The following is a 27,033-nucleotide window of genomic DNA, read 5'->3' as shown; positions in this document are numbered from 1 at the left end:
CCTAACGCAGCTTCGGAATTAAATTGGAAAACGAGGGTGAAAATAGCTTTAGATGCAGCACAGGGTAGTTTTTTCATGTCCCCTTTTCTGTGATGTACTTTATAAAAATTTAAACACCGGTAGATGTCTTATGTAGATATATATTTTTATCTCTTAAAGGCAATTAATGCATAATAAGATCTCCATTCTATTAATGCATAACAATATCTCCATTTCTATTCAAAGGATTGGAATACATGCACGTAGTTTGCTCCCGCAAAATTATTCACAGGGATGTGAAAACAGCGAACATTCTTCTGGACGGCAATTTAAAAGGAAAACTTGGTGACTTTGGTCTTTCAAAGATATGGATTGATGAGGAGGATGGGGAGCCTTCTCATGTTACCACTATGGTGAAAGGAACTGCAGGGTACCTTGATCCAGAGTATATCACACACATAACTTGTACTCTCTTTATAATATTAGTGATGGTGAAGGAATTGTATTTGTTTTAGAATCTCACTCTTTCATTTTTCTTGCCATTCATAGCTTAGATTTTCTTGCGCTTCTGTTTAACAGGTATTTTAGCACTCAAAGGTTGACGGAGAAGAGTGACGTATATAGTTTTGGAGTAGTTTTGTTAGAGATCATATGCGGTAGACAACCTATAGATGCAAAGCTATCTTTGGGTGAGGAAACTGATCATTATTCTTTAACAGTATTAAAGCTGTTTTGTGATGCATAAAAACTAATGATAATATTGATGTTTCTATTTACAGGCTACACCTTTTGTGGAGATGGACGCAATTCCTGGAAAAATAGAAGGGATTATTGACAAAAAGTTGAGTGAAAAATACAACATAATGTCCATCACACGTGTTGCCAATGTAGCCATCAGATGTGTTAAGGCTGAATCGTTTTGCAGGCCGAGTATCAGTGAAGTAGTTGCAGAGCTGGGGGAGGCTATTAAACTTGAGGAGATGTAATTCCTTAAGGTCGCAACATTCTGGATCTGGATGGAAAGGAGATCAGTTGTTATCCGATTACAAAACCATACATGTATAGTAGTTTCTAAACATGCATAAAAAATAATACTATCTATCTGCCAAGTTCGATGTGCAAATAGTTTGATATCCACTCACTAGAAAGCAATCCAAAGTAGTATGGATTGTTTTAATTTCAAAGGTCTCATGAGGTACTATACTACAGATTCCATTATCCTTTCGTCAAACTGCAAAGCTCTAAAAACAATGTAACCAGTGAAAATACTAACTAATTAAAAACAGAAAATCCAAAATTAGCGCGCGCACATGATGCAGAATACCCGCTTCTATGTAGAACAAATTTAGGTAAATTTTCACCAACACCAAAATTAGCATGCACACATAATGCAGAATACTAGCTCCTATGTAGAATCAATTTAGCTAAATTTTCACCACGATACCATAGAGCAAACATCCAAAATCTTAAATTAAATCTAAGGTTAGCTGTGATAATAATCGGAAACCATGGCGTCTCCTAACCGAGTTTTCCAGGTGTGTCACGTCAACCTTAATACATCTAAGTGTTTTGTAATCCAATTTTAAACAAAACCTCTCAAAATTTAAGGAAAACCATTTAAGTAAAAACTAAGCAATTGAATAGTTGGAATTGCATATTAAAGACTGAAATTCTACCAAAAGGGTCAAATGATAAATCAGATCTTCATAAAATGATTTTATCTGGATACAATCAGGGTCATCTCCTGGGCTTGACATGATATCCTTAATCAAAAAGTACTACCACAAATAATTTCAGTAAAGCACTAATTAGTTGACTAGTTTGAATTGCATATTGTAAACTGAAATTGTATCAAGATGATCTCCTGCCCGGATACAACCAGGATCACCCAATGGCCTTTGACACGATATCATTCATCAAGAAATCGTGCCACAAAATCAATTACTGTGGAGAATTCAATGAGGATAAGAAATAATTAATTACTGTGGAGAGTTCAACGAGGATAAATTGAGGGCATGTATTCAGCGAAGAGTTAGCAAAATCAAACTATTAATGGTTCTGGCAAGCAAGAAACAAACCTATTCATTATAAAATCTACAGATCAATGTTAAGTAACAAACCTATTCATTATAAAATCTACAGATCAATGTTTGAGTGGCTATATTACTCTAGTTAAATACACACTATCTTTAAGGCCCCTGCAAATTTCGTTGTTCCTGCAAGAGCAAAGAACCTGCAGTATTCTAACTGTTCAAGGATTAAGAGGTTTTTCTGGAATATTTTTCTTGAAACTTAGTTGGAAATATAAATCTGATGTGTCAATTCTGCACAAATGTCTCAGGTGTCTTGCAGGGCTGAATCCAGTTATACACTCAAACACCTAACAGCTAAAAAAACCAATACCATATAAGCATTTTCTCATTATGCAGATCCCTAGGCTTCCATAAAGTGCAATATGTAACCGTCCATACAATAGTGTAGTATATGTGAACTCTGTCAATGCGAAGAAGGGATCCAATGTTCAACCATCCGAAGAGCATGTGTTACCTCAAGGGTAATGACCCGACAGAACAGGCTCTTGACACGGTGTGCAATGGAAAACCTCTACCCCATAAGGGAATCCCATATAGTAAGGCTTGGAACTGCACCGATCTCCATAGGGATTAACCTTTCCTCTGCCAGCCCCGAAGGCGTGCAGAGAGATCCGAAGGCTGCTTATGGTTGATACAAAAACCACCGAAAAATCTTAACGGTAATTTTGGTGAGATCCGAATGTTAAGATAGGTAGCTCGTTTGTTATTCATCGCCTCTCAATCTTGAAATTTGGACAGGCCTCGTTCTTGCTCTAATTAATTAATTAAAAAAAATAATTATAATGAGTGTTTGAATATGGTTTTTTTATGGCAGAAATGGATTCAGCACCATCAAAATCTTTTTGGCATTCAAATCCTGAAATTTGACAGTAGGAAGTCAATTTTTCAAAATTTCTGCCGGATTTTGTCATAATCTTCCAGGAATTTCCATTATTTTCAATGCTAATCTGTGAATTCTTTAGACTCCGCGATTTGGAAATGACCAAGGGTTGTGAGTAGGATTGGAATTTACCAAGGGTTGTGATTACCTAGAAAATATGCCCGCCCGTTAATGTTCTTTGTTAAAATCATCAAAACTTACAGTGCAGTTGGAGAAACCGAGTGTTTCAAATTTGAAATTCCTAATCTTTGTGATCACTTTCCTATTATTCTTTAATTTATTCATTCTATTTATCAACTAAAATATAATGACGATGTTTTGTTTTTATTTCTAGTACTTGATGTTTTGTTTTATTTCTAGTACTCGTTTTGTTTTTATTTCTAGTACTTGATGTTTTGTTTTATTTCTAGTACTCTATTGCTGAGAGGGTCTTTTCAGTATGATGTGTAAGGGCATCCGTCTCTCATCAAAGTTGAAATTTTGTTTATGTTGGCCAAAATAAAAAATCTAAAAATAAGAATAATGAATTTAAATGTTTTATATAGTTATTCAAATTCAACGTATTTAATAAAATATAACTTTTAAAAGTATAATTCGTTTAATAGTTATATTTTATCATATACTTTGAATTTGAATGGATCATAAATTTACCTTCAACAAAAATTTTTACCACATTGAAATTCCAAATTAGGTACAATTTTAAACATCTTTACTCTACTAAAATCAATACCATTTCTTAAAAACAACTAAAAATGTTAATTTAGCACGAAAATCTTGCTCTAAAATATTTTAATTAAATATTTGTAAAATGCATTTTTAAAAGGAAAATCATATCATATGGATATATTAAAATATTTAAAGACAAATAATTTTTTTGTAATATTTGAAAATTTTGTTATCATGTCATGTAAAAAAATATCATTAAATCTAATATTAATATTAATATATTATAATATAGATATTAATATTAATATATTATATATTGATATTAATATTAATATTATAATTTAATAACTTAAGATTAATACAATATTAAATTTCTTATATTATAATATATATTAACTCTAGATATATATAGGAAGGAAGAACAAAGACATAGAGTGATAGAGGTGGAGAGAGAGAGCGCGTGAGAGGAAGGGAGAGAGATGAAGGATGAGAGAGGACTTGAGAGAGAGGAGGAGAGAGGGAGGGATAGAGAAATGGAATTGGAAGGAAAGAGAGGGAGGGAAGAAGAATCAAATAGAGAGAGAAAAGTGGAGAGAGAGAGGGGTAGTGACAAGGGAGAGACGGAGAGAGTGTATATGTGCGGGGGTGAGATGGAGAGATAAATAAGGAGAGATAGAGAGAAGAGGGGGAGAGAAGGAGAGATAGTGACAGAGTTGGAGGGCGAAGAGACAGAGAGACAGAGACAGAGAGATGAGGGGGAGAGATAGAGGGAGGCGGGAGAGAAAGGGAGAGAGAGGAAGGAAGAGAGTGAGGATGTGAGAGAGAGAAGGAGAGAGGAAGGGAGAGAAGGAGGGAGGTAAAAAGAAAGTCACAAAGAGAGAAAGGTGGAGAGAGAGAGAGGGAGTTATAAGGTAGATGGAGGGAGAGAGGGAAAGAGGAGAGCAGAATGGAAGATAGATATAAGGGGGGGAGAGGGAAAGAAGGGGAAGAGAGAGAGAGAGACAGAGGGAGACGAAGAGGGAGGGAGAGAAAGATAAATATGGAGAAATGGTGTGTATGTTTTGGGGGTGATATAAAGAGACAAGCGAAAGACAGAGAGAGATAGATATATAGATGGAAAGTGAAGAGGGAAGAAGAGAGAGATGGGGAGATGGAGAGAGAAAACATGTGTGTTTGCGAGGGGGTGAGATAGAGAGACAAAGAAGGAGAGATGGAGGGACATATAGATATAGAAAGAGGGAGGTAAGAAGAAAGACACAAGGAGATAAAGGTGGAGAGAGAGAGGGAGTAATAAGGGAGATGGAGAAAGAGGGGGAGAGAAGAGAAAAATGGAAGAGAGATAGAAGTGGGGGAGAGGGAGAGAAGGGAGAGAGAGAGAGAGCGGGAGAGGAATAGGGAGGAAGAGATAGATAAATATGGAGAAAGAGTGTGTATATTTTGGGGCTTATATGGATAGACAAAAGGGAGACAGAGAGAGATAGATATATAGATGGAAGGTGAAGAGAGGGAAGAAGAGAGAGATAAAGAGAGGGAGAGATAGATAGATATGGAGAGAGAAATCATGTTTGTTTGGGGGGGTGAGATAGAGAGATAAAGGAGAGATGGAGGGGGATATAGATATAGATGGAGGGGGGAGAGAGGGAAAATAATTCTTAGACTAGATGCACCGATTTCAGTGTAGATGGTGATTTCTAATCCTATTTGATTGCTTTCATTGAAGGAGATAAAATGAAGGAGAGGGGAGAGGAGAAATGAAAAGAGAGAGAAGGAGAGGAGTGAGAGAGGGAAAAAAAGGGTAAGAGAGAGAGAGGGGGGGGGACACAAAGATGGAGGGGGGAGAGAGAGAAGGAGAGAGGGAGGGAGATAGTGACAAGGTTGGAAGGCAGAGAGAGAGAGAGAGAGATGGGGGGGAGAGAGGACTTGAGAGAGGAGGAGGGGAGAGAGAGAAGAGGAGAGAGGGAGGAAGAAGAGATGGATTTGGAAGGGGAGAAGGGGAGGAAGAAGAGATGGATTTGGAAGGGGAGAGAGGGAGGAAAGAATAAAGATGTACAGAGAGAAAAGTGGAGCAAGAGAGAGAAAGAGAGAGAGAGAGATAGAGAGAGAAGGAAGAGATGGAGGGAAATACAAATATAGATGGAGGGGGGGAAGAGGGAAGAATATTTCTTGCATTAAATGCATTGAATTCATGGTAGATGGTGATTTCTAATCCTGTTTGATTGTTTGCACTAGATGCATTGATTTCAGCATAGATGTTGATTTCATACACTAGATGCATAATTTCAGGGTAGATGTTGATTTCTAATCCTATTTGATTGCTTGCACTAGATGCATTGATTTCAATGTATATTTTTCTAATTCTATTTTATTTCTTGCGCTAAATAGATTGATTTTAGTGTAGATAGTGATTTATAATTCTATTTGATTTCTTGTACTATATGCATTGATTTCAGTGTAGATGGTGATTTCAAATTGTATTTGATTTCTTACACTAGATGCATTGATTTCAGTGTAGATGGCAATTTCTAATCCTATTTGATTGTTTGCATTAGATGCATTGATTTCAGCGTAGATGGTAATTTCTAATCCTATCTGATTGCTTGCATTAGATGCATTAATTTTAGTGTATATGTTGATTTCTAATCCTATTTGATTTCTTGTTGATCTAGGTGGATATTGGTGGCCACCTACCTATTCCACTTAGACCTCCACCATTGTTTTTTTCAAATTTTTAGTTTCCTTATTTGTAGCACAATTTATTGTTTTTGACAGTTTTTTGGGTCCTAAACTTCCGGAGTCATTTTGTGGACCTAAACGATGTTTTTTGGGAAAACTATGACCAACATGGGTGTTGTACGATGTTGGTCATTGCAAAGTTGTAGTCCTTGAATATATCTTTCTAACAAGGCATTGTGTGCGTCAAATGGAGATCGTATGCCAAAGTTACGACCTCGGGAAGTTAATGTATCAATTTACCCAAACGGGGCCCATAGTTTGGCACTTCATCTCCTCGGATTAGGTTTTTGGATGCTTAGGGTTTTCCATTGTTTCTCAGTAATAAATAGGCCTTTGAGCATCATTGTAACACAGTTTAGTGGCATGTAGCCGCCACATCTCTTCTCAGAGATAAGCTACCATCGCCCGAGCTAGTCTTATTTCCATTATGTTTGTAAGCATATTTCAGTATTTGATATTAATGAAATGAAGTGTTATTTCTACTGCATCTTTGTAATTGTGGTTATATATGTAATTTATTGTGTTCATGTTTAAATCTGGATCAGCAGTATCAGAGTGGTCTTCTCTTTCTCTATTTTTCTTTGCATGTCCCCAATGAGGTCGGGATATAAGGAGCTAGGGCTCGATCTGGTTGAACCTTTGAAAGATCAGCCTAGCAAACCCCAACGACCGCCCATGGGGGAAGAAAAGAAAGATGAGGGGGCAGGAGATCCTATCAAAATATTGCTCGAGGAGGCCGCAAGCAAAGAACAACACCATGAAGCCAAGGAAGGACACAACAAGTAGTGTGAGTTCCATAAGAGCTCTACTCACAACACAAGTGAGCGTTAGGCCAAGCAGTCACTGGTGGTCGAGCTAAAGACTTCAGAATCAGATGCATGTTCCAACTCTGAGTCAAAATCTGACAAGGGGAATCAAAAAGGGAAGTAGATTATCGATGTGAAGCCCAACGCCACTGTTTCCACCATGAAGATCCAGAAGGAGGAACTTGAAGATCCAGAGGAGGAGGAGTGCCTCTTCCACTCCCAGATGTGGGTAAAGGGTTCCCCACTACAGTTCATTGTCGATAGCAGGAGCCAAAAGAACCTCATTCCAACAGAGGTCGTGAAGCGACTGAGCTTACCGACCACAGCACACCCACAACCATACACCATCGGGTGGCTTCACCAAGGATGGGATCTTCATGTGAGCCAGCTGTGTCGCTTCCATACAGCATCAAGCCCTTCACGGATGAGGTATTATGTGATGTTGCTCCCCTTGATGTTTGTGATGTATTATTATTCCAACCATACTTGTGGAAGTGACATGATGTGTATGAGTCAAGGCCTCGTGCTTTTATTGTTACTTTGGGAAATATGTTGTATAGGATACTGGAGATAGCACTGCCTACCGCCATCTCTTTGGTTACTGCAAAACAATGTAGTAAGCTCATTTCCAAAATAGGGAAATTTGTTTTCCTGATGATACGCCCTCATGAAAGAAGAAGGCGGTGGCCAAGACCTCCAGATAGGGCCCCTTCACATGACAACAACAGATGGACAAGGTCATGGAGGAGCACGAGGATATCTTCACCTCCCCCGCAGGAGTGCCTCTCCATTGTCAGTTCAAGCACTCCATCCATCTGACCCCAGGTGTGTCATTGCCCAATGGACCAATCTATCGGCGCTCTGTAATGGAGAAAGATGAAATCAAGAGGTAGATTCAGGAGTTGCTACAGAAAGGTCACATTCGGCCGATTTTATCGCCCTGTGGAAGCTCGATTGTGTTAGTATAGAAGAAGGATGGGACTTGGAGACTATGTATTGAATATTGGGCACTGAACAAGATCACTATTTGGAATAGGTACCCGATCCCACAGATTGATGACCTTCTGGACCAACTCAAGGGGGTAAAATATTTCAGCAAGATCGACTTGAAGTTTGGATATCACCAGGTACCAATTGAACCCTCTGATGTGTGGAAGACTGCCTTCAAAGCCAAGGAGGGCCTTTTTGAATGGTTGGTTATGCCTTTCGGGTTGATGAATACTCCTGAAAACTTCATGAGGTTGATGGATGACATCTTGTGGCCATTCACCAACTCATTTGTAGTGTTATAATTGGACGACATCCTAATCTTCAGCCAGAGTTGGGAAGAGTACTTCCACCACATCCGACAGGTTCTCCAAACACTGCGACAACACAAGTTGTGTGCCAATTTGGAGAAATGCACTTTTGGCATGACCCAGGTTTAGTATCTGGGATACATTATTGATGAATGAGGGGTGCATGTGGATCCAACAAAGATCCAAGTCATTTGGGATTGGCCAGCCTCAACCACTCTGACAAAGCTCCACATCTTTCTAGTTCTTTCCAATTTCTACTGCAGGTTCGTGTTGGGATTCTCTCATATCACTTGGCCCTTGAGTCAAGCCACCAAGGGAAGAGCAAAAGAAAAATTCTTTTGGTTTGAATCTCAACAGAAGGCATTTGCAGAGTTGAAACATCGCCTCTGGGCTGCACCAGTGCTCATATTACCACACTTGCAACAACCATTTGAGATCGAGACAAATGCCTCAGATTATGTTATTGGGGCAGTCCTTACTCAATAGGGGCATCCAGTGGCATATCACAGTGAGACACTTTCAGACACGGTTCGGAAGTATCCCACTTATGACAAAGAGATGTATTCGATTGTGCAAGCTTGCTGACAATGGAAGCATTAAATTTTGGGGAAGGAAACGGTCATCCACACAGACCACTTTCCCCTGTAGTTCATACAGACGCAAGGGATGTTGCAGAATGATCACCATCAGAAGTGGTTCACATACCTCCAACAATTCCATTTGAATATCAAGTATAAGAAGGGAAGCACTAATAATGTTGCAGACTGTCTCAGTCAACCACTGATCATGGCGTTAACCACTGTGCTCAACTCTTGTGGCCACAAGACTTTTGATTGGCCACTTCTCTACAAAAGCAACCTAGAATTCGGCCACACATACCAGACGCTCTTGGAGGGTCAGCAAGTTCCAGATTTTTATCTCCAGGATGCCCTGTTATGCCACCTGGGACACCTTTGTGTTCCTTCAAGTGAGTGTGCCAAGATGATTTGGGAAGCGCACTACAGTCGGGCCGCTGGGCATTTTGAGGTCGAGAAAACAGTGGCAGTACTGCAAAATTATTTCTATTGGCCGAATCTTCAACATGATGTCGTGAAGTACATTAGATCTTGCATTGCGTGCACCATTGCCAAACCGACCATCAAGAAGAAAGGCCTCTATACTTCGTTGCCTACCCCTAGTCAACCTTGGTAATCCATCTCCATGGATTACATGTCGGGCCTTCCTTCTACTAAGCATGGAAACGACTGTGTTTTTGTGGTCGTCGACAGATTCTCGAAGATGGCCATTATGGTGGCCTGCAAGAATAATATCACAGCGGAAGCCACTGCTAAACTATTCTTTGAACGAGTGTGGGTACACTTTGGGATCCCACAGTCTATCATCTCAGTTTGGGACAATAAATTCCTCAGTACATTTTGGTCCAGTCTCTGGTCGATGTTGGACACCAAGCTCACTAAGTCCACAACTTCCCTTCCCCAAACTGATGGCCATATAAAGGTCATCAATAGGATGATCATACACATTCTACGCATGTACAACTCAAAGCATCCACGCACATGGGATGAGAGCCTCCCCTATGTCCAACACAGTTATAACTAGGCTCTCCACAGCTCGACTGGCCACAACCCTTTTTAGGTGGGCTTTGGATTCCAACCACTATGTCCCATTGATGTGGCCATGCCATTTGCAGCTACTCAGGCAGATTCAGCTCATGTCCAGTCCGAAGCCGATAAGGCAAACAACTTCATTGAGCACATCCAACATATCTGCCAACAGGTCCACGACATTATGGAGAAATCAAATGCCAAGTACAAGTAGCGACATGATCAACATCGGGTGCCACACAAGTTTCAAGTGGGCGACAAAGTTTGGTTGCATTTGCAAAAGGAATGCCTTACCAGAGTCTATTGGAAACTCAGACCACTCCAATATGGTCCTTATACCATTACCAAGGTTGTGGGAGACAATGCATTTGAGCTCAGCATTCCCCCATTCCTTGGCTTGCACCCAGTGTTCAATGTGGACCGCCTTCGACCATACTTCCCACCATTGTTAGACACATTAGACATTGCAGAACAACTCACACCTACAGAGTTAAATCCAGATTACATGGAACAAGCCACAACTGATCGGATCATGGACATATAGATCAAGAACACCCGATAGCAAAGGATCCAACTATATCGAGTTGTCAAAGCAGGCCAACTCCTTCACCAGGGCAAGTGGCTCACCAGGGACCAAGTTCAGCAGAAGTTTCCTCATCTCATGGAGGAACTCAACGCAATGGGGACCATTGCTTCCTAAGGGAGGAGGAATGATCCAGGTGGATATTGGTGGCCACCCGCCTATTCCACTTGGACCCCCACCATTGTTTCTTTCAGTTTTTCAGTTTCCTTATTTGTAGCATAATTTACTATTTTTGGCAGTTTTTTGGGTCCTAAACTTCCGGAGTCGTTTTGAAGCCCTAAACGACATTTTTTGGGAAAACTGGGACTAACATGGGTCATTGACTGCTGTTGGTCATTCAAAAGTTGTTTTCCTCAGATAGATATTTCTAACGAGGTATTGTGTGCATCAAACGGAGATCGTATGCCAAAGTTACGACCCCAGGAAGTTGATGTACCAATTTACCCCAATGGGGCCCATAGTTTGGCGCTTCATCTCTTAGGGTTAGGTTTTTGGATGTTTAGGTTTTCCATTATTTCTCAATAAGAAATAGGCCTTTTAGCCTCATTGTGACACAGTTCAAAGGCATGTAGCCGCCACATCTCTTCTCAGAGATAAGCTACCATCGCCCGAGATAGTCTTATTTCCATTCTATTTGTAAGCATATTTAAGTATTTGATATTAATGAAATGAAGTGTTATTTCTACTGCATCCTTGTATTTATGGTTATATCCGTAATTTGTTGCGTTCTCGTTTAAATCCGGATCACTTGCACTAGATGCATTAATTTTAGTGTAGATGTTCATTTATAATCATATTTGATTGTTTGCACTAGATGCATTGATTTTAGTGCAGATGTTGATTTCTAATATTATTTGATTGCTTGCACTAGATGCATTGATTTTAGTATAGATGTCGATTTCTAATCTTATTTGATTGTCTGCACTAGATGCATTGATTTCAGTGTAGATGTTTTCTAATCTTATTTGATTGTGTGCATTAGATGCATTGATTTCAGTGTAGATGATGATTTTTGATTTGTTGTAACTCAATGTATGATGGTACATTAACTTAAAGTGATTGGATTAACAATATGCATTTGATTTCAGTGTAAGCACAAAAAAATGATTGACAATGTTCATTGATTTTTTTGTTATAGTAATTCAACATATTAATATTGGAGAACGAGAGAGACATGGTATGATGTTTACTACAATAGTTTGAGTTAAAGAATTGAATGGTTTATGATCTCGACTATATTTTTCATATAATCGATATGAAAATATGGAAAAACTAACAAATAATGTAAATAATTTGTAAATTTGGCCACTCATTAAATAAAATCCAAAATTACATTATTTCTTGACTTTTGCAAAAAAAAACTATAGAGTAAAAAAATCATCAGATTATTTTGAAGGAAATAAATTATTTCAAACATTAGCAATGAAACAAATTATTTCAAGAGTAATCTTGATGCAGTAAATTATTAAAACTACTTTTCAAGATATATTTAGTAATACATTGTCAAAAGTTGTGATACCTAAAATTAAATGGAATAAATATGTAGTATCAATCCTCTTGCAAATTACTGACAAGATTGTCTCCCTTCTTCATAACCAACTAATTACTGACAGACAATTACATACACATATGGAAATATATCACAACAATTGTAACATTCACAAACATTACTATTCAAATCCAAACACATAAACACACAAACCACTCAAAGTAGCCAAGCACAGACATACAAACCATTCAAGGAAAGCAACAAAAACAAAATTAAAGAAGAGAATGATGTAGACATGTCAAACAAAGAAAACATAATGTAAATTTCAAAGTATGAAGTTTATCTCAAACTAATACATAATAATGATAATCTAAAAATGTGTCATTGTTACCCTCAACTGGAACCAGCCTAGATCCATCTAACTCCGGATCTATCATGCGCAGAGAGGGATCAAATCCATCGAGGTGCAAACATTTCCTCAAATTCTTCACTCCAAAAAGAAGGTTTGCACCTCGAGGGATTTGATCCCTCTTGGCGCATGATAGATTTGAAGTTAGATGGATCTAGGTTGGCAATAAAAAAATAGAGTGCTAAAAGAACATGAAAAATGTTAATAATGTCATTTGTAAAGAATTTTTGATGAAAAATATTGGTAATATTTTTTATGAAGAAACTTTGAATAGAAAATGATTAAATTTTTTCGAAAATTTTGTGTAGGTTATAATGTTTTTCTCTTTATGAAACTAGAATTTTCAACCAAATTATGCAATCTCAACTCCTAACTTTATGATTCCATTTGAACAAACAAAATTTGTCATAGTGTTCTGAAATAGCACCAATTAAAAAGGATTAAATTGTTTAGGCAAAGTTGTGTAGGTTGTAGTGTTTTTCTATTTACTTGAATATATTTGTCACTCAAATTATGCAATCTCAACCCCTAAATTCACGACTCCATTGAAGCAAAGAAAAATTTTCATTGTCTTGTGAAATAGCACCAATGATGCCTTCCATAAAGAAAAATCAAATTTACAATGGTCAAATCAATTATACTACATTATGTAGGTTGTAGTACTTTTATATTCTCAAGTGTGGATTTATCTAGACCTCAAATTTATTAATAATTTTAAACTATTTCAAGACATGAAACACATTGTATCAAAGTGTGAAACATGGCATGTTTGATTGATTTTTATTCATGTTTTATGATCACACACACATAAGTGAAAAACCCCCCACCCACAAAGGAAAGGGCGACACACATTCCACATTGGAGGAGGGAGAGGTTGAGCAAGCATGCATGTCCATCTATCAACCAAGAAGCCATCATGTTTGTAGGAGGGCCACTATCTTTATGGACATTTACATTGACATAAATCTATTAGTGTACATTAGGAATTACATGATGACACAAACTAGAGATTACAACTAATATTAATAATGCACAAGAGGATAGGAGATTTTAAATTCATAGGAACTATTCCAAATATGATGCATTTGACTATTTATTAATTTATTATTATTCATTGTTTGTGTATCACATTCACGCACCCACATAACACGTTGCACTGAGAATGATGGGGAAGGCCTAGCAAACACACATACTCATCCCCCAACCAATCAACCATTTTGTTAGGGGGCCAATACCTCCATGGATACATCAGGTTCACAAATGTAATCCACTCCTAGTTGTGTATATGCCCTCACTTATTCATTATTATATCTTTAATTCTCTTATGTTTGATATTATCATTTTTTGGTGTATATATATTGGTTACAAGAAAATATTAAATTGAAGGTAAAACAATAAAGAATAAGGAAATAACAATTGCAAAGGCTATTAGAAGATATGAAGAAGAGCACAAAAAGAGAGTTGAGGACCAAAGAAATGTGACAAATTAGACTTACGAAGGAATATCAAATATGTGAGAGTTAGTGCCTCTAGAGGTAACAAAAATGCTTACGATCTAGACAATAATAGGAGGTCACATTCCTTTGCGGGAGCTAAACACATGCCAGGGTTCATAGGAAAACATAGAACAAATGGTTATCCTTGATTCATTTGTTTTTTATAGGAAGAAGAGATGGGTAATAAGGCGGACTCATGAGAGACTCGAGATTTCAACGAATGAAGAATTACTTGTTACTACAAGACCCATTTTATTAAAGGCACATACTCAAATTCGATAGTAATAGTTTTGATAGGTATCATTCGCTTCTAGGCAACTGAATCAAATGTAATCTATGTGGTTGAAGAGTTGGAAGAATCTAAAAGGAAATTAAAAATGTTAGAGAACTAAGATAAATATCACAAAGTAGAAACAACCAATCTCATTGAGTACAATGCATGTGCAATGAAAGTGTAGGATGAGTTAAATGTGGATCAAAAGCTATTGTACAAAATATTGTAGGATTTACAGATTTATTATTCACAATTTTTGGCCTTTTTAAATAAAGTGAAAGATTAAAGAGTACAATGGGAAGGAGTATGAATGGTCCTAGAAAAAATCAGAAGATGGAAACAAGAAGAAATACAAGCACCTATAGATATTACAAGGTTGAACAATAATGATATTGAATGTAGCGTTCTAGGTTTAGCAAATTAGAAATCAACGTCTACAAAATTATAGAAGAATATTGAAGAGTCTTTTAATGAATGTCATATTCTACGGGATGTAGTTGAAAGAGTAATCCAAAGTTGTCATCTTCCTTGCATATGAAAGCTCACTACACTTAGAATTACTAAAGAATGCATGGAATGCTTGGAAAACAATATAAAGTTGGAGAGGGCAGTGATAAAGATAATTGGAAGCACACACCCCCCCACCCTATCTCCATATCTATCTATCTCTCCCCATATCTATCTATCTCTCCCTCTCTCTATCTCTCTCTTCTTCCCTCTCTTCACCTTCCATCTATATATCTATCTCTCTTTGTCTTTATTTTGACTCTCTATATTAGCCCCAAAACATACATACTCTTTCTCCATATTTATCTATCTCTCCCTCCCTATTCCTCTCCCTCTCTATCTCTCTATCTTCCCCTTCTCTCCCTCTCTCCCCCCTTCCATCTCTCTTCCCTCTTGCTCTCCTATCTCCCTCTCTCTCCATCTCCCTTATCACTCCCTCTCTCTCTCCATGTCTTTCTTCTTACCTCCTTCTTTCTATATCTATATCTCCCTCTATCTCAACCCCCCACCCACACAAACACACATGTTTTCTTTCCCCATATCTATTTATCTCTCCCTCTCTCTTTCTCTCTCTTCTTCCCTCTCCCCACCTTCTATATATATGTGTGTGTGTGTGCATCTCTCCCTCTCTCTCTCTCTCTTTTGTCTCTCTATATCACCCCCAAAACATACACACTCTTTCTCCATAATTATCTATCTCTTCCTCCCTCTCTCTCTCTCCCCTCCTTCTCTTCCTATCTCCCCTTTTCTATCTCTCTTCCCTCCTACTCTCCTCTCTCCCTCTCTCTCTCCACCTTTCTCTCTCTGTTTCTTTCTTCTTACCTCACTCTTTCTCTCCCTTCCTCTCTCCTCTCACTCACATCCTCGCTCTCTTCCTTCCTCTATGTCCATTTCTCTCTTGCCTCCCTCTATATCTCCCCCTCATCTCTCAGTCTCTCTCAGTCTTTGTCTCTGTCTCTCTCTCTTTCTCTCTCTCTCTCTTCCCTCTAGTTGCAGCTCCCATAGACAACCTTGGATTGCTTACAAGATCAGTGCCTGGGCACATCTAGATTGGTGTCTCAAATGATTTATAGGAAACTGGAGACATCACTTATGTTCTATAGATACCTATATATATAGGAGATGGATAGGTACATTTATCCAAAGAAATAATACATGGATTTTTGGTACTTCTTCACGGGTTCAAATCTAAGAAATAAGCATAAAAATAACAGAGGTCGAGTGTTTCAAGGTCTTACAGCTTAATAAGATTTTTCAGATCCGATGAGAGAGGACAAAGAGAAGGAGAAACTCATCACATAGAGAATAAGGCTTCAAATGTTCTGCACTTAACACATAGAGCTTGAGGCATTAAGAATTTCTATACTTATTTGAGTTACAAGCAGAAATAATGGATGAAGGAGGAGCTAAAAGTTATGATTCATGTGTTTCATATTAAAGATATAATTTCAATAGTACACACAGGCATATTCATGAAGAATGTTGAGACAAATGAATCTGTGAAACAGTTACAGGCATTTGCATTAACATGTAAATACTAATGAATTTGTGAGGGAGCTTGAAATATTTCTATCAACTATAATTACATGAATTCAGGGAAGAAGCATGAACATAAAAATGAGTTTGACCAAGAGAACATGTACTATTGATCTAAAAATCACTCATGAGTGATCTCAGTTAATTAATTAATGAATGAAGGTATTACAGACTCATGTGCTGGTGTGTGTCTATGTTATCTTAGGCAACGGATCGATCAGATTGCAAAATGCACAGACATTGGAAAATGGAAAGCAGTAAGAGAAACAAAGTAAGCAAATGCAAGGACACAACAAATTAATAAGGAGTTCACCCAATCCTCCTAGGCTACGTCTCCGGTCCAGCTTTCAGTGGTGGCCTTCTTTTATTGTGTCTTTAAAACAGAGTTTTTACAATGAGGAGCTCAATTTGAGTCTCCTGAAATAGATAATGCTTAGTAGGGTGGTTCTTGGATTCCCCAAGCCACTAGAGTGCACAAACTCTTCCTTACTAAGTCTCAACCTCAACTGGTCTTGATGGGGTGAGTCCAATTTGGTACTCAGTTCCCGACAGATATCCTCTCAGGGATTGCTTGAACCTCTCAAGCCTTCTATCTACTCGATGCTGCCTTAGGTCAGCTCGGCTCTCTGTTCTCTACTTCTGTCTCTTCCGTCTTGCTTTCTTCTTCATTGTTTTCTTTCTCATTCTCTCGCTCTCCTGTCTTTGTCTATTCATTCATGGCTTAAAGCCAATCCATCCTTTGACGGTTCACTTCCTCTTCCGTCTCTTCAGATTGCCTATGCTATTCACTTGGAGCTCCCTGCCTCTGCGTCATTGCCACTGTGTAACTTCTCACAAGGAAGTGGCCACTTGTCCTCTCACAAACTGCGCCAGCTCTTCCTCAAACAGTTCAGTATTTCGGTTACGCCCTGAAATGATTCATCTGCCAACTTGTTGATACCTCGAAAATCTCTGCAACAACATTGGGGGATAACCACCTGGTCCGGACCTTAAAGCAGCTCCTTTTCCGTTTGGTGTGGTGGCTCTATCTGGTTTAACTAGGTCCAGTTACCTTCTCCCTATTGCTATTGGTTTATGATGTATCTTTACATACCAATAGACAGGGATATCAGATCACTTCTTCTTGCTGATCAGGCAAGAGAATGACCCTTAAGCTGATTTGGTTTCAGCCAAGCCACAACTAAAGTTTTGCCTCTTTGAGGAGAGGACTTAAAAGAATGTATAATTTACTCTAAATGCAAGCTTATTCTATGATGCAAGCAAAAGAAACTAATCTAAATACTATCTTAATTAGGCAGATATAGATCTAACCCAACTAAGAGCAAGATAATTAAAGTATTGGGATTTAGATATGTCTTGTTTATAATGAATATCAAGTTAATGAAGTAGTTCAATTAACTGATATTATGGATATCAAAACACATCCTATTGAGACCTCTTAACTGAAATAATAAACCAACAACACTCAGGAAGTAGTTCACATAAATGATATTGATTATCAAATTAGCAAATCCAATAACTAAACAATAACATATGGAAATAGTTCACAACATATTACCATTCAATAAATCAGTTTTAATAAGGCAGATTTCTGAGTAAATAGTTACTCAGAAATCAGAAATTAATCCATAAGAACATAGATACATGATAACAACATTGAGACAAACTACCCATATTGACAATAGTGCACAAACATGAATAAAATGACACATTCCTGTTACCATAAAAATGAAATTGATATTTGAAATAGTAGTATTAAAAATACCAATTTATTGCATCCATTTCTCTGATCTTGGTCTCCAACAGTCCTTTACATTGCTTGAACTTCTACCTTTAAAACTAGAGCCACAATAGTGCAAACTTTGTCCCTCATACATAATTCAAGATACAAAGGAAAAATCCTCAATAATCCCCAGATCTGAGATTTTCTCTCTTCTCTCCTACAACTCTAAATTCCTATTACAGTAGTGCTTTTAGAAGTCTAAAATTGCAGAGGAGAGCAACCCCTTATTCCATTTTGCAATCTATTACTTATATTATTTGTGAAGGAATTCTTGAGAGAAGAGTTTGTTGAAGAGAAATCTGCTAAATCCAATTTTACTTGCTCAAAATTTTGATCTTCAATTGCTGGAGCATTCTCATTGATTGAGATATTTTTCTCCATATTTCTTCCACTGTTTTCCTGCAAAAAGAAATCAAAATAAATTAAAATGCAACAATAAAATCAACATGGCATTGATGGCATTTAAATCACATCCAATTAATTCTATTTAAATAAATACTTGAAAATAAAATATAAACTTTCTCTTGATGCCTGGGATGGTTTAATTGGCCGGAGATATGATTAACCAATGGATCTGCAATTAGAAGAGGTTTTGGACAAATGAAAATGAAGAAAATAACTCAGAAAATTGATTTTGTTTTCAAAATTCGGAGCTTGATCTTCTGCTTGATTTTTGACCCAATAAATGATTAAATCTGTTAGTGAAACCTCTTAAAAAATGTTCTCCTTGATTTTCTCTTTCCAATGAGCCGTCTTGGGCCTCATTTGGCCAAGTACAACCCAATCTATGAGCCTCCAAAGTTGATGGATCAAATCTGATGTAAATCTGGAAATTCTGTTGCTGGGCTAAAAAGAGAATTTCAATTAAAATTTTAATCCTAAATTAGAATTCTAATTATTTAATAATAAATTCTAATTTAATTGTTAAATTAAACTAAACTAATTATTTATTAAACTATTATTAATTAATGTTAATCTAAATAATTATCATAATTAACTATTTATAACCTATTTAATATTAATCTAAATAATATTTAAATTTAAATTTAATTAACTTAATTAAATTTTATATATTAATCAAATTAATTAATATAAAATTTATTATTATAAAATATTAATTTTAATATTAAATATTAAATATTAATTTTATATTAATACTACCCTATCTATTTCATAATTATCCTACTTCACTTATTACACTCACGTATGAGTGACTTTGGATGAAACTGAAAAACAAAACATGAAAACCTTAGTTAATGCCTCGTTTCACCTTACGCTTATCGGCAACTCGCATCGGGGCATGGTATGTATCGGGGGTTTTTAAATTTGCCATATATGAAACTCCCGACGCGATATATATATATTTTTTTATATATTAAATTTTAGTTTAATTAAATTAATTATATTTTAAATAATAATTAATTTAATTAATCTGAGATTTAATATTAAAAATCAATTTTGATTTTGATTTTATTTTAGGAGGGTTATTTTATAAACTACAGCCACTCTTAATAAAAGTAAAAATAAAAATAACTACAGCCACTTCGAAAATTTTGGGTTTTCGAGATTAATAATTGATTTAGAAATTGGAGTAAATTTCTTAAATATCGATACTTAATGATTTGGCCGCATAACTAAAAATGAAAAATGTTAGTAAAAACTCGCTACGGGTTAATATTTAAAATGAATGCCTTATTGAACTAATTTATTTACAAAATGCAATATTGTACATTTTATGCATTTTTAACCCAGGCTAGATAAATGATGAGACTTCAAAGGAGTGCCATTTTCAAACCAGTTGACCAAATGAGGCGAAACAAGCGTCAATGGGAAGCTTGTAAAAAATCAATTCTAACAAAGCAATCAAAACAAGAATCCAAAGAAAATGTAAAATTAACAAAAGCGTAGGGCAATCAACTAAATAAAAATCCAAAAAGGTGTTTAGCCAAAATTTTTATAGAAAGGGTCCCCATTATTTGAAGTGAACAAGTCAAAAATGGGGGGGGTTGTGTTTTTACCACAACAATGGCGACACACGGGAGAAGAACCAGTTATCTCTCTTTGATATGAATGAGATTTTTCTAAAATTAAAGTAAAAAATAATTAAAGAAGAGAGAATTATTTTTTGGAATGCTTGACTAGGTTCATTAATCTTAATAAAAACAAGAATCATCTAACTGTAATTTTCCTCAAAATTTCTCATAAATTAAAATATTTCAAAACTCTATATCAGTCCTTAATTAGTTGTAGAGATAAAGCAGGGGTCACTTTACAGCTTAGCTTTTAAAATATACTCCTTTGTCATAGGTAGAGCCACTGCTGCCAGCAAACATCTATAGTTTCAACAGGGTTACCTTTTAATCATAAATGATTCAGAATCCCATCTGTTTAAGAATTATTAATCTAGAGATAAATCCATTTATATATGTTTATTTTTTTATTTTTTATTTTTATTATAAATCTTTAAAAGCCATTGTCCTGGTTTGGTGGCCAGATAGTTGACAATGCCATTCACTGGTTATAATCGAACTGAACAAGCTGGCTCGTGATGAGACCCCTTGTCTTATAATTGTTTGCAATCATAATCCATTACCCTGGTTTGTTTAGCAGTGTTGGTAATGTCAGCCTATTTTTCCCCTATGATCATGGTAAGCAGGCTCCTGATGAGACCTCTTATCTTTTAAGTTTAAATATATTTCTGGATTATACTCTAGAAAAATAAGACTCTTTGGGACAGGGAGAATCATTGACTCCTTAAGAGTTAAGAATGACAATTTTAGAGTTAAAGGTGCTTTGCTGTAAAGTGTCTTCACTTGGTTATAAATAACTTTTCTTGACTGATAATAAAACTTTTGAAAGATCTTAATAAAATTTTGAAATCTCAAAATGATTACAATTTGATGCAAAAGAAAATTTTCAGATTTTATGATACTTTGCCAACTTCTCTTGATTGGTAATCTCTTCCTTAAGTATGTCTACCTTTATAATAAGAAAATCAAACTTCACTAAGAGATTTAAGAAAAAGCTAATAGGTGACTATTAACAATTTTTCTCCACGTATCCTGACCATTGTTAGGTAACAAATAGGCCTTCCATATAAATAATGGCAAAGTCACCAAAATCAAAGCTGAAATCCGAAGGAAAAGAATTCTTATACTAAAATGAGACAAGAAATCAGCAAACAAAAATAAAAACGATGAAGTCTCTAAAAATGAAAAGGAAAATCCAAGTTTCGCAAGATAAACTCAAACAAGAATGTTTATACCAATGTCTCCAACAATATGAAGAAAAAGAAAATAAGCATGTAATCATTCCTTCTTATGTTGAGATTTAGAAAAACATACCTTGCAGAGTTGTGAATGCTTTAGGCTTTTAGATAACAGTGATTGTAAAATTCAGCCACAATGAATACCTTCTGTCTGATATGAATCTTCTTGTTTCCAAGCATCATCTTAATCATTTTCTAAAAAGGAATGCTTAAAGAAACAAACTAAAGGTTCAAAAACTTCCTGGTGTGGCTGTTTCAATGAGGATTATCGTTCCCTCTTGAAATAAAGCCAATAGAAAAGTATATGACTTTGAAAATCTGATCCAGCAGAAGATTGAAAGATTTTATGAAGAGCTGCAAAACAGAGTTTTTATATCAGCAAAAACAAAACTGAAACTAAAGTAATGAAATGGAAATTAATGAAAGTGGGTACATGAATTTTACCATTGGATGGTTTCTTTTGATCTTACCTGAAAGGTATCAGTTTCTTCAAACTAGCCGACTTCTTATTTTAATTAACATTAAAAACATGAAGAAGTCAAACTAACCAAAATCCTATAACCCAAGATCATTATTTATTTTATTTACACTAAAGCAAGCAGTCACATATAAAATGGAATGCTTAGTGTTCAAGAGAAAACAAATGCATCAGAAATAAGAATGAGAATTTGCAATAATGATTGTTTCTCAAAATATTATTAGTTTCATATACAAAATCAAGACCAAATCCAAGATGATAAAATTTAAATATGAAAATAGAGAGGTCTTGAATTCCATTTTTAATTATGGACTTATATATTTGAAACTGAAATATATCAAAATGATTTAAATGTACTGCAAATTCGTCATTAACCGCTTTCTTACCATAATTATTACCCAAGCTTGCTTTTAAAATAACACATCGTTGTATCGGATGATTCGCATCAAATGTCTCTTCACCATGCTTGAATTTTAATTTGCAAGACTTCACTTTTGTTGCTATGCCATATATCGATTAAATGTTAACGGCTTAGAGGCATGCATTGGAAGTTCTCGCATCAAAGGTTGCAACGACGAATCGCCGATATGAAAATATGCGATGAGAAGTTGTGCTATGAGATGGAGCGATCGCATCATTAAAGAAATATTATATCGGGGGTCGGGGCATATTTACACTGTCCTTCCCACATCGCGCATCGCAGAATCAGAGATTTGATGTAAGCATAAATAACAATGCGACGAAGCGATTGCGATATCGGCGATTGGCAAACTTTTGGTACCCGATGTAACACGATATGATTCATGCGATGCCAATATGCGATGAATGACGTGGCTAGTCGGCGATCGGCAATTTTAACCACATGGTGTAACAATATTTGATATGCCGATATGCGATGAAGAGCGGACCCGATAATTTTTTATGATGGGATTTTAATAACATATCGGATCCGAGACATCAGCCCCTTTTAAAGTTATGCTCCTACCATTATTGTGATTGAGCGGACGCGATATTTTATGAATTTGATTTGAATTTCATATCGGGTCCGGAATTATGTGTTTATCGCAATATCGGTAAAGTCGATTATCGGAGATCGGCGATTCATGATCATGGAAGTATACTTCACTTGGAAAGCTCCGACATGCGAAATGCGATATGGCATATAAGTAAGATAATACATCGAAGGTATTTTATGAACAATTTTTTATCAAAAGAAATGCTAAGAACTACTTCTGATGAAATCTTATGATGCGAATGGTCTTATGATATTCCTTGAAATTTCAATTGTGTTTTCTAAGTGAATGAAAGCAAAGCTACAAAAATGCTTAAATTCTAATGAATCAGAATTGAATTTCCCTGAACCTGTTTGCAAACTTGAAATGAGTTTGCTGCTTACTTCAAGTTTTGAAAAGAAATAAAAACCTGCAAATAAAACAGAACACGAATAAAAAATAAGCTAATAAAAATAGAAAGTAATAAGAGATGAGAACGAACTTGTAAATGCGTACCTGGAAGGAAATTGTCTGCAGATTTTACCTCATGAATCTTCAAATTCTTCCTTCGATTTATCAAAATTTTGACTTTGTTCAAAATCATCTCATCATTTATTCTAAATCTAAGTGTGCAATCAGCCTAAATAAAATCTGTTTATTCATGTTCAGGAAATATAAATATAAAAATAAACTTCCCTTTCGAATTGAGACAACAATTTATTACCTCTGCTTATTCTGAATAACTTGAGAAGAATGCGTATTGTTATAGCGACTGTTCAATAATGTCTTTAGTGAATGAATATGATGCGTATTGCAGCATCAAATAATCAACTAAAGATTAGAATGAGATTAAGCCACTAATTGTGGAAAAATATCAAAACAGATTTGAATGTGTGCACTTGGCAAAATGAACATCCTTAAGGCCAGCTTTTAGCAAATTCCGAGGAAGATAATATGAACTTCATATGATTACCGTGAAAGGTTGGACTGACTAATAATGATGGAATTATAATTAAGCTTATCATAGACAGTCATACATTTCATGGGATAATGGGGTCATGAAGCTTTTTTATCCTCAAATCCTTACCATATAAATTTCAAAAGAAAATCTTAGAAGGAAATCTCGAAATGAAGAAAAGTGGCTTTGAGACAATCGATACCAAGTGCAACTTTAATTGAATTTAATCAAGACATTATTCAAAATAGGCAGAGTAGAAATATCGCTATAAGAAATTTCAAAAAGGAAAGCAAGAATTAAAATTTTCTGATAAGGAAAAATGTTTCCACTGAACATGTACAAGAAGGCTGATTGTTTTGTTTTATTTTTTAATCTACAGAACTATTGCAAATAAATTAACTACATAAAACAAACTAACTAATTTAATTCTACTCCTATTCTAACCATGTACATGAAAATGACTAGGTATAGTCATATTTCCAGTGTAACAATTTTTTCATTTTAATTCCTGCATGTATGTACAGTTCAAATGTTAGTAATAAAAATACACATCTAATTAAACTAAGAAAATTAAATATGAAATCAAAATGCACAGTTATTGTTAGTAGCTGATTTAAAATCTCTTTCTCTTGAAATTTCCTTTCCAATTGAATACCAATTGGATCATAGAAATCTGGATGGATTTCCATTAATGATTGGGAAATGTTCAAAAGAGGAGATGACAGGCCGAATTGTGGATATGAGTTTTCAAATTCAAAGGCGTGGAAAAAATTGTTAGTGTTATGTACAAATGTTAAGCTATTAGCAATTTCCTTTGAGAGAAAAATTTCCAAATATTTTTCAAATGAATTAATGAAAAATGGATGGAAATCTTTCAAATGAAATGGAAAGCTATTAATTGAATTGAATTGCTGGCCAGATTGCAAAAATACATTCTCTTGTTGACATTGCCTTTGAAAAAATAGAAGCTTTTGATGAAACATTAGCATTGATTGAAATTGAAATATGGATATCTTTTGATGCTCATGATTATAATACGAAACTCCAATTTCCCAATCGGGCAATGCATTAATTGAGTGTTTGATAGTAAGGTGTTCAATATGCCAGCGAAGAGTGTGAAAATTTTGTGAAATAAAATCAGAAAATAAATCTAAATTTAAACAAAATAACTGTGAAAGAAAAACTAAAATGAAATTACTATTTGTACAACTAATGTTACAGCACAATTGGGATTGTTTTGAAATAATTTCTCTTTCACAAGAATTGGCTAGAATTATGAAATTTGGATAATTTCGAATTCCAACTTGTGAAATAGAAAACGAATTATGATTATGAATAGGAATGGGAGTTTGATCCTCATATGAATCATAAATTGGAATGTTTTCTTGAATGGTGAAATCATGAAGATAATTTGCTGCTCTAAAATGAGGACTAGTTGGGATAATTCCTAAATTGAAGCGTTCCTCATTCTCAGATGTTATTTGAATTTTCTCATGAGGATTCTTTTGGGAGGAATAGAAATTAACATCCTCAATGTCAGAGTAATTATCATAAATGACTTCACAATATTCTCTACAATTCCCTTCTATTTCTTCCAATATATCCAAACAAGGCGGAACAAAAATTTCATGTTCATTAGTGGCAAAAGAATGATCAATAATTGCTTCTCTATCTTGATAAAAACTTAATGGTAATTCATTTAGATCAGCCTCTGTATTTTTTGAAATATCATTAATACCAAGAGGGGAAAAATTACCATCATTAAAAATATCAGGATAAAGGGAAAAATGTGAACCTAAAACAATGTATTTAAAACTGTCTCTGTTTGAGAGCTCTTGTGCATTATGCTCATTGTAAATTTTAGATTGCAGATCATTCCTTTGCATACTCATGCTTTCTTGAAGAAGGCTGCTTTGCTGCTGTGATTTCGGCATTTGCTCATCATGGAGAAATTCAGAAATTTGTACAGCAGTTTGCATTTTGTTTAGTTTGATTGCTGCTTGTACTTGCTGATTTGCGATTTGATTTTCCGAATTTACTTCAAAGTAGCTTTCAGATTTCAAGGCGGATTTTTCTCCAAAATTGCTGTTGTTGTCTTCTTGCATTTGAATGGAAATATTTTCCAAGCTTTGTGAAACCACTTCATCACCATTTATTTGCACATCCAAATTGGGATTCTCATTTTCATTGGAAGGGGATGGAACAAAACTTGAACTAATTTCATATGGATTGGGAATGGGAGGAAGAGAACAAATATATTCAAACCAATCTAGTGATTCTTCTTCCGTAGGTTTATCTTCATCTTTAAATCTTAAACAATTCAAGTGAAATCGAATATTAAAATCATTAACAGACTCATTTTCAAACCTTCGTAGATATTCAATTTCTTCACATACCTGTTCATAATCATAGCTGTCAAATTTACAAATGAAAATTGTAACAAATTGATCCCAGCTGTGGATTGAAGCAGCTGGAAGAGTTTTACACCAATTTCTGGCTTTTGCCGCAAATGTGAGAGTAAAAATTCTGCATAAAATGCCTTCATCAATTCCTTGAAAATCGTAATTTGAAACATTTTGAATAAATTGAAAGACATGGTTAAAAGTAGAAGAATTTCTCTTACCATTGAATTTTACCTGAGACAAGAGTCTTACCACTTCGGGTGGGGTATTGGAAGATGCACGTCTATGGATACAACTCCAAATTGGAAGTTTAAGAGGAGCCATCACAATAAATAAAGAATTAAAATTGAAAAGACTCCAACAGAAAAATTTCTCAGGCCCTCCTTCTAGCGCTAAAAATGTTGATGCCTCGAAAATCGCTGCAACAACATTGAGGGATAACCACCAGGTCCAGACCTTAAAGCAGCTCCTTTTCCGTTTGGTGTGGTGGCTCCGACTGGTTTAACTAGGTCCAGTTACCTTCTCCCTTGCTATTGGTTTATGATGTATCTTTACATACCAATAGACAGGGATATCATATCACTTCTTCTTGCTGATCAGGCAAGAGAATGACCCTTAAGCTGATTTGGGTTCAGCCAAGCCACAACTAAAGTTTTGCCTCTTTGAGGAGAGGACTTAAAAGAATGTATAATTTACTCTAAATGCAAGCTTATTCTATGATGCAAGCAAAAGAAACTAATCTAAATCCTATCTTAATTAGGCAGATATAGATCTAACCCAACTAAGAGCAAGATAATTA

The 27,033-nt window shown here is 35.6% G+C and overlaps 1 protein-coding gene across 1 annotated transcript in view; it reads left to right on the top strand.

The window, feature by feature from the left end:
- Positions 1-27,033, top strand: part of LOC149159365 (receptor-like protein kinase At3g21340) — a 46,683-nt gene that overhangs the window by 4,640 nt on the left and 15,010 nt on the right. Inside the window, exons 11-13 of the mRNA XM_089434272.1 lie at positions 272-424; positions 559-595; positions 759-961. Coding sequence (XP_089290398.1) covers positions 272-424; positions 559-595; positions 759-961 — 393 coding nt within the window. The remainder of the gene's footprint in view (positions 1-271; positions 425-558; positions 596-758; positions 962-27,033) is intronic.

Source organism: Pinus tabuliformis, chromosome 5_2, assembly GCF_031772625.1.
Source record: "Pinus tabuliformis cultivar Carrire ecotype Pingquan chromosome 5_2, CPIR1, whole genome shotgun sequence".
Classification (NCBI taxonomy): domain Eukaryota; kingdom Viridiplantae; phylum Streptophyta; class Pinopsida; order Pinales; family Pinaceae; genus Pinus; species Pinus tabuliformis.
The sequence above is the reverse complement of the archived record's forward strand: the minus strand, read 5'-3'. Positions and strand labels throughout refer to the sequence as shown.